The sequence below is a fragment of the Xenopus tropicalis genome, chromosome 4, assembly GCF_000004195.4.
Source record: "Xenopus tropicalis strain Nigerian chromosome 4, UCB_Xtro_10.0, whole genome shotgun sequence".
NCBI lineage: Eukaryota > Metazoa > Chordata > Amphibia > Anura > Pipidae > Xenopus > Xenopus tropicalis.
The window spans coordinates 109,172,869-109,184,941 of NC_030680.2; the positions used below are offsets into that span (position 1 = coordinate 109,172,869).

Below are 12,073 nucleotides of genomic sequence, written 5' to 3' on the forward strand. Positions count from 1 at the left end.
CAATTTGGGATCTAAGAAGTTAGATATAATTAAATCTGTCATTTTAAATGTAATTTAAATTAAAATGTGCCTCACTGCTGAGCCAAACACATATGTTTGCAGCAACCTCATGTTGAGGATCCTTTTATCAAATAAGTGCATATTCATAGCAGGCCTGGATTGGCAACCTGAGGATTCCGCCAAATGCCAGAGGGGCTGCTGTAACAGCCATACACAGTTACTCATTATTGTGTCTGTGGGGGCTGTTGGGTCTCTGTGTGCTTAAAGCGCCAGGTTCTATTTCAAATCCCAGTCCAGAACTGAAGACAATTACAGTGGCTTGCAAAATTATTCGGCCCCCTTGAACTTTTCCACATTTTGTCACATTACAGCCACAAACATGAATCAATTTTATTGGAATTCCATGTGAAAGACCAATACAAAGTGGTGTACACGTGAGAAGTGGAACGAAAATCATACATGATTCCAAACATTTTTTACAAATAAATAACTGCAAAGTGGGGTGTGCGTAATTATTCAGCCCCCTTTGGTCTGAGTGCAGTCAGTTGCCCATAGACATTGCCTGATGAGTGCTAATGACTAAATAGAGTGCACCTGTGTGTAATCTAATGTCAGTACAAATACAGCTGCTCTGTGACGGCCTCAGAGGTTGTCTAAGAGAATATTGGGAGCAACAACACCATGAAGTCCAAAGAACACACCAGACAGGTCAGGGATAAAGTTATTGAGAAATTTAAAGCAGGCTTAGGCTACAAAAGATTTCCAAAGCCTTGAACATCCCACGGAGCACTGTTCAAGTAATCATTCAGAAATGGAAGGAGTATGGCACAACTGTAAACCTACCAAGACAAGGCCGTCCATCTAAACTCACAGGCCGAACAAGGAGAGTGCTGATCAGAAATGCAGCCAAGAGGCCCATGGTGACTCTGGACGAGCTGCAGAGATCTACAGCTCAGGTGGGGGAATCTGTCCATAGGACAACTATTAGTCGTGCACTGCACAAAGTTGGCCTTTATGGAAGAGTGGCAAGAAGAAAGCCATTGTTAACAGAAAACCATAAGAAGTCCCGTTTGCAGTTTGCCACAAGCCATGTGGGGGACACAGCAAACATGTGGAAGAAGGTGCTCTGGTCAGATGAGACCAAAATGGAACTTTTTGTCCAAAATGCAAAACTCTATGTGTGGTGGAAAACTAACACTGCACATCACTCTGAACACACCATCCCCACTGTCAAATATGGTGGTGGCAGCATCATGCTCTGGGGGTGCTTCTCTTCAGCAGGGACAGGGAAGCTGGTCAGAGTTGATGGGAAGATGGATGGAGCCAAATACAGGGCAATCTTGGAAGAAAACCTCTTGGAGTCTGCAAAAGACTTGAGACTGGAGTAGAGGTTCACCTTCCAGCAGGACAACGACCCTAAACATAAAGCCAGGGCAACAATGGAATGGTTTAAAACAAAACATATCCATGTGTTAGAATGGCCCAGTCAAAGTCCAGATCTAAATCCAATGGAGAATCTGTGGCAAGATCTGAAAACTGCTGTTCACAAACGCTGTCCATCTAATCTGACTGAGCTGGAGCTGTTTTGCAAAGAAGAATGGGCAAGGATTTCAGTCTCTAGATGTGCAAAGCTGGTAGAGACATACCCTAAAAGCCTGGCAGCTGGAATTGCAGCAAAAGGTGGTTCTACAAAGTATTGACTCAGGGGGCTGAATAATTACGCACACCCCACTTTGCAGTTATTTATTTGTAAAAAATGTTTGGAATCATGTATGATTTTCATTCCACTTCTCACGTGTACACCACTTTGTATTGGTCTTTCACGTGGAATTCCAATAAAATTGCTGTAATGTGACAAAATGTGGAAAAGTTCAAGGGGGCCGAATACTTTTGCAAGCCACTGTACTTAATGACCTATCCTAATCAATTAGCTTCCATGTTCAAACCACTCTATGCAGTCATTAAAAAAATGTTTATCATTGGATATTTTAATGGGTTGGCCTGACAAGAGTAGCTTGATAATGTATAGATGAAAAGTGCATCAGATGTAATTCTTCCAACATTCCCATATAAAGAAGGAGACTGTGTAGATAAATATCAAGTGCATGGAACATTTTTCAAAAGTATGGAACCTGCATAGGCTATATATTGGTTATCAGGGGCTGGCTGGTACAATGTGTGGTTGATACGGTAACAATTAACTAGTTATATTCATTGTGGTGATACATTTAAATCAATAAAGCTGCTGCTGCCTTTTATCCCCACCAATAAGTTTGTGTGGTCTCATTTGTTCTTTATTAAAAGTGCTGTCTACGCTTCCCATGAACATTTAAAAGGGGAGTTATGAACAGTGTCTTGCAGCATGAATGTTTATAAATGGACATGTGTTCCCCCCATTTCCAATCCATGCAGTTGCCCATAATCATGCCATAATTAGTATGCTAATTAATTAATGCTTCACAGACATCTGAATTTATTATGCATTTGTGATCTAACTAACTGGGCTCTGATAATTAATTTGCACTAGTTAGATCTGCACATAACCATGCATGACTTGTTTTCTGGCTGTGTGCAGTAGAATTTATTACAACATTTAACAAATTCAGCCCAATTTGACCATTAGCAAAAAGAATAACGTCCCCTATTTTTCTCTATGAGGTTTACAGGAACTATAAAGTGTGATTGCCATGTAACTAGTTTAATATTGTACCTTTTTTTTTTTACTTTTAAAAAAAACTTTGGTATCATAAACATTGAATAATGCAACCGGTTATTGCACACTGCCTTCCTATTTTGAAAAATTGCTACAGGTCCCTGTCATAGACTGGTGGCTACCCCAATAAATACAGTGCCACCTGCTGTATTGATGAGGGGCAGGCAAGTGAAACATGTAGGTGTCCCCACTCCCCATCCACTAACTTGTGCATCATTTAGACCAGTGATCCCCAACCAGTGGCCCAGGGGCAACATGTCGCTCACCAACCCCTTGGATGTTTCTCTCAGTGCCGCCAAACCAGGTAGTAATTCCTGACTTGGTGGCAAGTTTTGGTTGAATAAAAACAAGATTTACTACCAAATAAAGCCTCCTGTAAGCAGATGTACACTGCAAGCCACAACGTAGCCCTGACCTTACCTAACCTGGACCCGCGACACTGCCATCTACTCCTTGTGCCAGATTTCTAATACTGCGCAACAGGCAGAAAGCAGCTAGACCTAGGGAAGATGTACTTTCTGCATACAGTATGCACTAAGGGGTGCACTCTTGGTTCCAGGGTCTAAGCAAATGATCACTAAGTATATATTGCTATGCTTCTTCCATATCAATTAAAAATCTTACTAAGTTTTTTCATGCAGTCTCTGAGCCTTGTCTCCAGTCCTAGAACTCTCTGGTGCAGCTCTTCATAATCAAATGCTCCAATCTCCTGTTGGATGTTGGTCAAAATTCCAGTTAAATTCCGTATCTCTTCTTTAAACTGGGTGATAAGTTGAGCATCTGTTTTATATTGCTCTAGAACTGGGATCAGTGGCAACAGGTCATCCATTTTCTCCTTTAGATCCTGCAGGAAATAAAATATGTGTCACCAGATACCTAGAGGTATTCTGAAATGTAAGAAGATGTAAGAATTCTGTTGTATTTACAGATACAAGGGGCCCAATGTACTGTGCTTTATATCTGCGACCCAGTTCTATGATTCTACTCCTGTTTACTTTATTTTAGTACAAATCTATGTGTGTCTTTCTTACTTGGTATTTCTAATACTAAAACTATTAACTATTAACTGAATATGAAATAAAAAGAGCTTCACCTGAAAGTGGCGAGTTAGAAGTGTCTTGCGGTCCTCTTCAATCTGTCTGAATTTGACTCTAACCACCTTCATTTGGGTCTCCATCTTCTGCACATACTGATAGTCTCTCTCTGTACGGAGGTTCAGCACCTCTATGGACTGGGACATATTTTGGACCTGCACAAAAAGCTGTAGATTTACTGGGAGTTTGGATGTATATGAACAAAGATTGTAAAATTCAGTACTTTATTGTCTTACTATGCTGGATATTTCTCCAAGATTTAAAGATCATCCTCATGCATGTTACCAGATTGCTTGGAAAATCTCTAGCATTTATTCATTTTTATTTTAAGGCATGGGTAGAAATATGATGGTTTTCAATATATAATTCATCCAAATACTTAATATTTTTTTCCAAAGGTAAGAATGCTCCTCTATATTTGCTCTCAGAATCCCGAAATGCATTGAAGGAAATGGGAAGGAAAAGTTACATTGTGAGTAAGGTGTTGTAAGCTCTGTAATATCATATACATTGTTCCTTGCCACTATACTACAACTGTTCTTCATAGAAAAAAAATGCTCCCATGTTGCCAGATAATACTGGGCAGATAATACAGACATCTGTTTTTTTCTGGTGCATCAGACCACATGGAGAAATTCTAGTATGGATTCATGAAAATCAGTGTCTCTACAACTTGAATTTTTCAACCAGATGAAAAACTGGCTCATTCTTTATGCTGAAGATTAGCAACATGTGATTATAAGGGGTTTTTATGTCAAACTAGGACTTGCTTGGACTTGTATGAATGCAATAAGTGTAAAATTACTAGGTTACTTTCTCTATTTGCAATACTGTACATGGTGCAATAGCGTATGTCAATGGTGTCTTTGTTTAAAACCATATGGAAAGAATGAAAATCAATGTTTTATATCTAAGACATTAGTTTGGGAGTCTGAACATTAAAAGACAGTTGCAGTCCTTACTTTAAAAAGGTAGTATGGACAACCCTCTTGCAATATAGATTGGTTCCCCAATATTTTTACCCTTTTCCATCTCTTATCCATCGAATAATTGACCTTTTCACATGTCCCTCAAGACCTTGACCTTAGGTCATTTATGTCTGTGGCAAAAACAGTAAACTAAATGCAGGCTAGTTGGGCATTTTTGGGTGCTATTTAGAAATGAAAACTTGTAGGGAAAAACAGCACATGTGCATGTGATGCGCATATAATGACTGTCTTTGTGTTTTGGTCTTTGTACCTATCTGTGTGCCAATAGCAGATGAATGTGTGGAAAGAAGACAATGTATCAGTTATCCAGGTGCATCCTATTCATCCAGTATTTATTCTATTTCTATTCAGCCTCAGATATTTCTCACCTGTTGTTTAATTTCTCACATCAGCTAAATCACATTGCATACGCACCCTATTTTCCGCTAAGCAGCTGAGCCCGGCTGGACTGCATACAGTGTATTTATAATATACTGTACCACTATCCACACAGATCAGTGACTGCTCTAAAGTGATTTGGTGGGCAGGATTCTGGCAGCAGAATTGTTACAGCTTTTTGCCACGTTCTTTTGTTTCTTCCATTAGATTTGCTGTTTATCGTTTCTACTCAGTGACAAGAGACAGTCTGCACTGGGCAGAGACAGCATTGTCCCTGCTGTGAATGTTGTCTGGAGCAAAGCAATGTGAGAGGGCTAGGGGGCTTACAGTAATCAATGGCTTTTATTTGAAGCCCTCTCGGGTGCAATCTTCTTTTGGCTCCTGATTCTGACAGGACTAAAGAGTCAATAACCTGCCCCGGGGCTTGCATGTATTGTTCAGCAAGAAAAGCTCATGTTGAGGCACAAGCAATAAGAAAAAATAGATATTCTACAATAGAAAGTGTTTGATAAATGCTTAAATCTCTTCCTTACCCAGCTAGTAAGTTACTTTGTATATTTAAAAGGTTCAACAAAGAATATTAGACTGTGCACACATCCTAATATTGATGGCTTTCGTCGATGTTACATTTATAAACTAATTACAGTTCCTTCAGAGGATTTGCAACAACACTCCTGCTATTATTATTTATAACTAATGACTAATGACAATAAAGCATCTGAGGTTGCAAGACTAATACAGAGAGACCATCTTGCTAGATATGGGAATAATAAAAACAACCACCCTAAATAACTTTGATGCTCCATGTGATATATAATACCCATGAAAGATATTTGGGCATATGAAACAATACATGCACAACTCTTTTAAAAAAATAATGGGCTTAGTTGAGGTTAATGTACACATCTGTTGGGACAGTTCAAATTCCATGTTTTTTTGTTGTTGTTCTCTTTTTTGTTGTATGATTTTAAACATAAAGATAAACATTCTCACAAAATACACCTCTTCACATGACTAGCTACTGTTGATATTGTTTGGAATTGTTTTGCTGGTGTGGGACTTATTTTACACTTGATGGTGTTATTTTTATTTTACATTTGAATCTTCTCTGCTCACCCCACGCCTGATATACCCTATTAAGTTCATATACAGCGGAAGGTGCAGTGACTTATTCTACTCTTTTTCAATGCACCTACATGGTACAGTACACTCAATAGACTTCTTCCTGCACCTATTTTTCCCCTTTGATCAATCCTGCTGACTTGGACCTGTTCTTTGTTAGCTCTTCTGTATCTAAACTGGCTTATGGACTGATGCAGGATGGACAGGTAATTCATGGTTTACAGTTATGCCCAAGGATGTTATGTAAAACTACTGCTGGAAAATTGTGTATATTCAGTTTCTCTGCTGACACTGTGCCGCATCAAAAATGTTAGTTGTTATTAGTAATAATAGTACAGTTAAGGTTGTTTCAAGTTCCAGCAGAGTGGCACCAAAAGTATATTCAGCTTCATCCGTAAAACGTAACTGCACTACCCCTGCATCTTATTTATGATTCTGGGAGATAAAGCTAATAACAAGGCATGAATGGTGATGCTCACTAACCTTTTCCAGCAGCTGTCGCAACTGTTTGCTTTTGGCATCTCTAGAGCACAGGTTTTGCTCCGGTGCCACCACAGTACATATACAGCGTCCATCAGAGTCCTGGGCTGAGCTGTATACCTGCCAACCCTCCCTAGGGCTGATCTGGGTCTGCAGGAAGGGAAGAAGAAAGTTACAGGGTTGCAATGGATTACAGAGAAAATCAATAGAAGGTGAAAAGTTAGTTATTTAAGTACACACAGTCGCATCACATAGCATTTGCTTTCCCATTTCATAAACTACAGAACTCCTTCTGAAGCATACACAAAACTTTCACTAGCGCAGGGCAACAGTACATTATGGGGCAGATTTATCAAAATGTGAGTTTAGAGCTTAATACATAAGAACTCACCCATGTTCTATTCATTCCTATGGGATTGTTAGAAGCTTATTTATCAAATTGTGAATTTTACCCATTGATAAATACCCTTCTAAAAATCCCATAGGAATAAATAGAACTTGGGGGAGTTCTTATATATTAAACTCTAAACTCACATTTTGATAAATCTGCCCCTATATGTTTAATAATTTAAAACATTTTCCTGTTTCTCTAAGATACAAAATATCACTTTTCTGCCCTGAGACCAAAACTGTATATTCTGAAAAAGTTTATCTAAACCTTTCAAAAGTTTGTTTTGCTGTTGTTTTGCAAGTTAAATACTGAAATTACAGCTTCAATGATTTGATTGTCCTTTAGGGTAATAACTCACGGAGCAGCAGTCGTCTGCAATGGATCACGGACGACAAACCGCTCCGAAAGGCTTTCCACCGGCAACAATAGGAGTCGCCCTAAACTCAGCTGAAAGTAGGAAGGTAAGTTTAAGTGAGGACAAAAAAATGAGGTCTTTCTGATATTATGAAATATTATGGTATCTCCAATATTTTATATACACAGTGGGGTTAATTATTTAAACAGCAGCCAATTAAAGTGGGAGGAAACTGCAGTATTCAGAAGAAACCCATGCAGAGAGAGAACATACAAGCTCCTTGCAGATAATGCCCTTGCTCCAATCCCATAATCCTGTTTCACCCTATTCCTATAATGTTATATGGCACAGAGGTGAAGAATTGTTATTCCAACACCTGACCAAGTGATGAGTGCTTCTATACTGAATGCATTTTCAAATCAATTGAAATGATTTTCAGGCATGTAGAGAAGTTTTTCCCATTGTATATTTGCAATTTATTTGCTGGCAACTAACCATGAATACTTGGGGAATTATATATGATTATTGCATGTTACAGTTAAATGTATTATCTACAAGTACTTTATAATGCTTTTCCACCAAGGATTCAATTCATATGTCATCATTAGGGCTCTAAGTTGCGTACATATATACCCCAGATCTCCCCTCCAGAGATAATACGTGCAGCCTTGGCATTATTGCTCTGTACAGGTGAGCCAGCTGCACCCACAGGGCCATTACATTCAATACATGATTCTAAGCCATTAATTATCCAGACCCTGTACTATAACAAGTATAGAAAACAATACATTTATGACTAGTCTCTGCATATTGTGCCTCAGACCTTGGCCAGTTCTCTATACATGTATGTGGAATTCACAAGACCAGTTTATACAATGCAAATGCATATGGGATCCGTTATATGGAAACTCATTATCCAGAAAGCTCTGAATTACGGCAAGTCGGTTTCCCATATACTCTATTTTAATCAAATAATTCAGATTTTTAAAATTGATTTCCTTCTCTGTAGTAATAAAACAGTATTTGATCCCAACTAAGATATAATCAATCCTTATTGGATGCAAAACAATCCTATTGGGTTTAATTAATGTTTTATTGATTTTTTTAGTAGATTTAAGGTATGGAAATCCAAATTATGTTAAGACCCTTTATCCAAAAAACCCTTGGGCCCGAGCATTCTGGATAATGGGTCCTATACCTGTACAGTCATTGTTACGTAATTCTGTCTGGAACATATCACATTTACATTCTCTTTAATATACATTTTATGCTCAGGCTGATCATGACAGCTGGGTGTCACAGCAGAAGTAGTCTGACACACAGAGGGTGAGAATTTAGTGCAACACCATATAATGATGATATGATTGAGGTTCACAAACCCTGCAAGTTGAAGCCATTATTAACAGCCTGTAATGATGGTCACAGCAGACAGTTCAATATCTCTGAGACCACTTGATGTCTGATTAAATGATGTCTATTCTTCAAGAGGGGGTTGCAGTCACACAGTTACTTGTAGAATCAACTAAAACAAAGGAAAATAGACAAATATACCAGCACCAATCACCATTTAAATAAGTAAGAGGTGCAAACCAGGAAATTCGTATACCTACAAATACGCCACAATCTGCACACCAAGTATGCAGACGTGACAAAGACCCTGAAAAACTGTGCAGACAATTATGCTTAAAAATACAATATTTATTATTGGTTGTATGCGGATGTGGATTAGATTCCTCACAATTATGAAGGGACAGTCTCAATGAAAATCACAAAACAGTGTACAAAAAGTATATATAAACAAAGCGAGACACACTGGCGGGCCACCAAAAAGAAATATCAGTACAGGGCAGTCTATAACTGGGAAGTAAGCATCCTCCATGCGTATCATCACCAGGCTTTGTCAGGAGGTACATCATGAGAAAGAGCCAAGTTTTTAATAGTGCAGTCAGCATATGTAAAGGCAGGTGATTGGCCCACCCAAAGCGTAATTATTGTCTCATTTAGAGAACTCCTCACACTGTCCCAGGGGCACATACAAGGGTGATTCCCCATATAAGAGTCACAGTTCAAAGTTAAAATGTATCTTCACTGAAAACAGTTCCAATATTATATCAACATTTACTTTTTAGAACAGGACCAGATATCTCTTGGTATATGATGTTATTTTGGCATCTAAAGGGAACATAGCTCTTCAGAACAGGAGAATTCAAAATTCTTAGAATCAACTGTCTGAGGATTTTAGGTAATATTCCGAAATTGCTAAAGGTAGGCAACACATAAATGATTAGTAACTATAAATGGAGATAAGGAAGAAATCCTGGGAAACATTAAGGCAGATTGCACTAAAAAAATAATTGAATCTCTCTGCACTAAACCCTAATTATTTCTGTTCCTTTACCATATGTTAAGTAAGAATACAGTAGGTGGCAATATTGCACTTATCTTCAGCTGGGTTCTTCTTTGCTTTAGTTTGCTGTTGGTATCTTGCTCTCTATGCTACTTATCTTGTACTGCTTCAAGATGAAGTTCTGCCTGATATTCTAAACATCTCCAGTCATGGATATTGAATTTGTATAACTGACACATTGTATGTTACCTTTTATAATTAGCTGGGGTAAATACAGTACGTATGTGTTTCAACCTTGATGTTTTATACCACAAATGCTTTTGTGTAGTATATATATATATATATATATATATATATATATATATATATATATATATATATATATATATATATATATATATATATATATATAAACAAAAAAAGTGTCAGCACTCACAGGATTTAAGTTATTTGATAAAAAAGGTAAATTTTATTACAAAATGTGAAACAGGAACATTACAGAGCTCAATGTTTCAGTCCCCCACAGGGACTTTTGTCAGTCTTTTCTCTGCCTTCTGACGAAAGTCCCTGTGGGGGACTGAAACGTTTAGGTCTGTAATGTTCCTGTTTCACATTTTGTAATAAAATTTACCTTTTTTTTCAAATAACTTAAATCCTGTGAGTGCTGACACTTTTTTTTGTTTTATTGTACTATATTTGCTCTTGCACCCAGGTATAATCACTGTTAGTGGTGTGCACCAACTTGCTGTCTATATATATATATATAGATATATGGCAATGCATAGTTTGGTTTGCCATACTTGAAATATTGGTTTCTTTTTGGGGAGGCTAAACCCATGTATTTAAAATTAAAGATTGTATATAGACAGCTAGCAGCAGGTTTACTAAATATATATCCTAAAAGAACAACAATAATCAGTTATTCATTTTTCTGTAAATTATTGGTGTATTTTTCAGTGAAATAACCTTGGGAAGTTTTACTTGTAGCCCAGTTACTAAGCCAACTGGGATTGTTAAATGCTTTCTTGATATATTTATGCACTCATTAAGGCTGAATCCTTGGCTTATAGGAGTTTAATGTTGTTACAAGCTTTCTGCATACTTTTCCCAGCACTACAGCTATGACCGTGCTGTAGACTTTCTCACAGTTCCTTATCCTCTCTGTGCTCTTTAAAACAGCTGGTTAATCCTCTCCACATACATACAGCAAAATACTGTCACAATGGAGCAGATGAAAGCTCTACCGTGCCAGTATTTATTGTCTGTAAGTGAATTGGTGAAGGGTACAGGTCGGATTTTTATTCTGTGCTTTGGGCGTTCATTTGAGTAAAGTGTGCTGGTGATTTTATTTAATCATTGGCTAATCCAGACTCAATTAGATCCATGGCTTTTTCTCTCAAGGCCAAGGAGATCCAACCCTTGGCAGATGCCATTGATATAGCTGTGTAGGTAGCTTGGGTGGAAAAAGACAGCTGGATCTCCCAGGATCACTAACTTACATTAGGCCAGAAATACAGCCCCATCACTGTGCATCTCTATATTTCTAGGTACAAACTCTGTGGGATCTAATATTCTGATTTTTCTTCAAAATGGAATGCATTTCTTTTGTAGGATGAATTGTTTTGCCAAATGATGCCAAAATCCATAGCTAATCAGAGACACTGAATGAAGCAAACATTATTCCTCAAGAGGCACAAACTGAGCTGGCATTGGCTTATATGGCTACAGCAGTGGAGTTGCCATAGAGGTAGCCTGCATAATATTTTTGTGAGCTGTTTCATATGAGATAGCATGCCAGAAAAAAAGGATTACTGGACCTTCCAGTGCTGTAGACAACTGACTCTCTCTGGACATGAATCTGTTGGAGAAAGGCCAGGGCAGGTGTAAAAGTGACTTTGTTGCCAATAGAATGAATCATCAGAATTTCTGATATCAACAGGATACAGTATCTACATATAATGGTACTGTTCCAGAACATTGTGTTCCCAGAAGAGATATGAAACTTCTTCTGGATCCTCACTCTTGAAACTGTCGCTTGTGCTCTATTAAATTAAATAAAATGTCAAGCTATCACTTTTAACACAAAGCTATTTTTTAAACATCAAATCTAAATAAAATTACAGCTCCAGGGAAGATTTCAAATTGAATGTGAATTGTTCAAGAAAACAGTAAAAGTATTGGTACTAAAGGCTCCATGAGTAACA

At 37.9% G+C, this 12,073-nt stretch overlaps 1 protein-coding gene and 1 long non-coding RNA gene across 3 annotated transcripts in view; one reads left to right on the top strand and one right to left on the bottom strand.

The window, feature by feature from the left end:
* olfm3 (olfactomedin 3) overlaps positions 1 to 12,073 on the bottom strand; it is a 74,486-nt gene that overhangs the window by 12,481 nt on the left and 49,932 nt on the right. For both annotated transcript variants that reach the window (XM_031901021.1, XM_018093625.2), the window contains exons 2-4: positions 6,780 to 6,926; positions 3,807 to 3,962; positions 3,338 to 3,557 (exon numbers count right to left, since the gene is read on the bottom strand). In XM_031901021.1, the coding sequence (XP_031756881.1) occupies positions 3,338 to 3,557; positions 3,807 to 3,962; positions 6,780 to 6,926 (523 nt within the window). The remainder of the gene's footprint in view (positions 1 to 3,337; positions 3,558 to 3,806; positions 3,963 to 6,779; positions 6,927 to 12,073) is intronic.
* LOC116410438 lies at positions 7,517 to 11,942 on the top strand. Its single transcript, XR_004222409.1, has 2 exons — positions 7,517 to 7,628; positions 11,481 to 11,942. It is a non-coding gene; the product is annotated as an uncharacterized LOC116410438 (long non-coding RNA).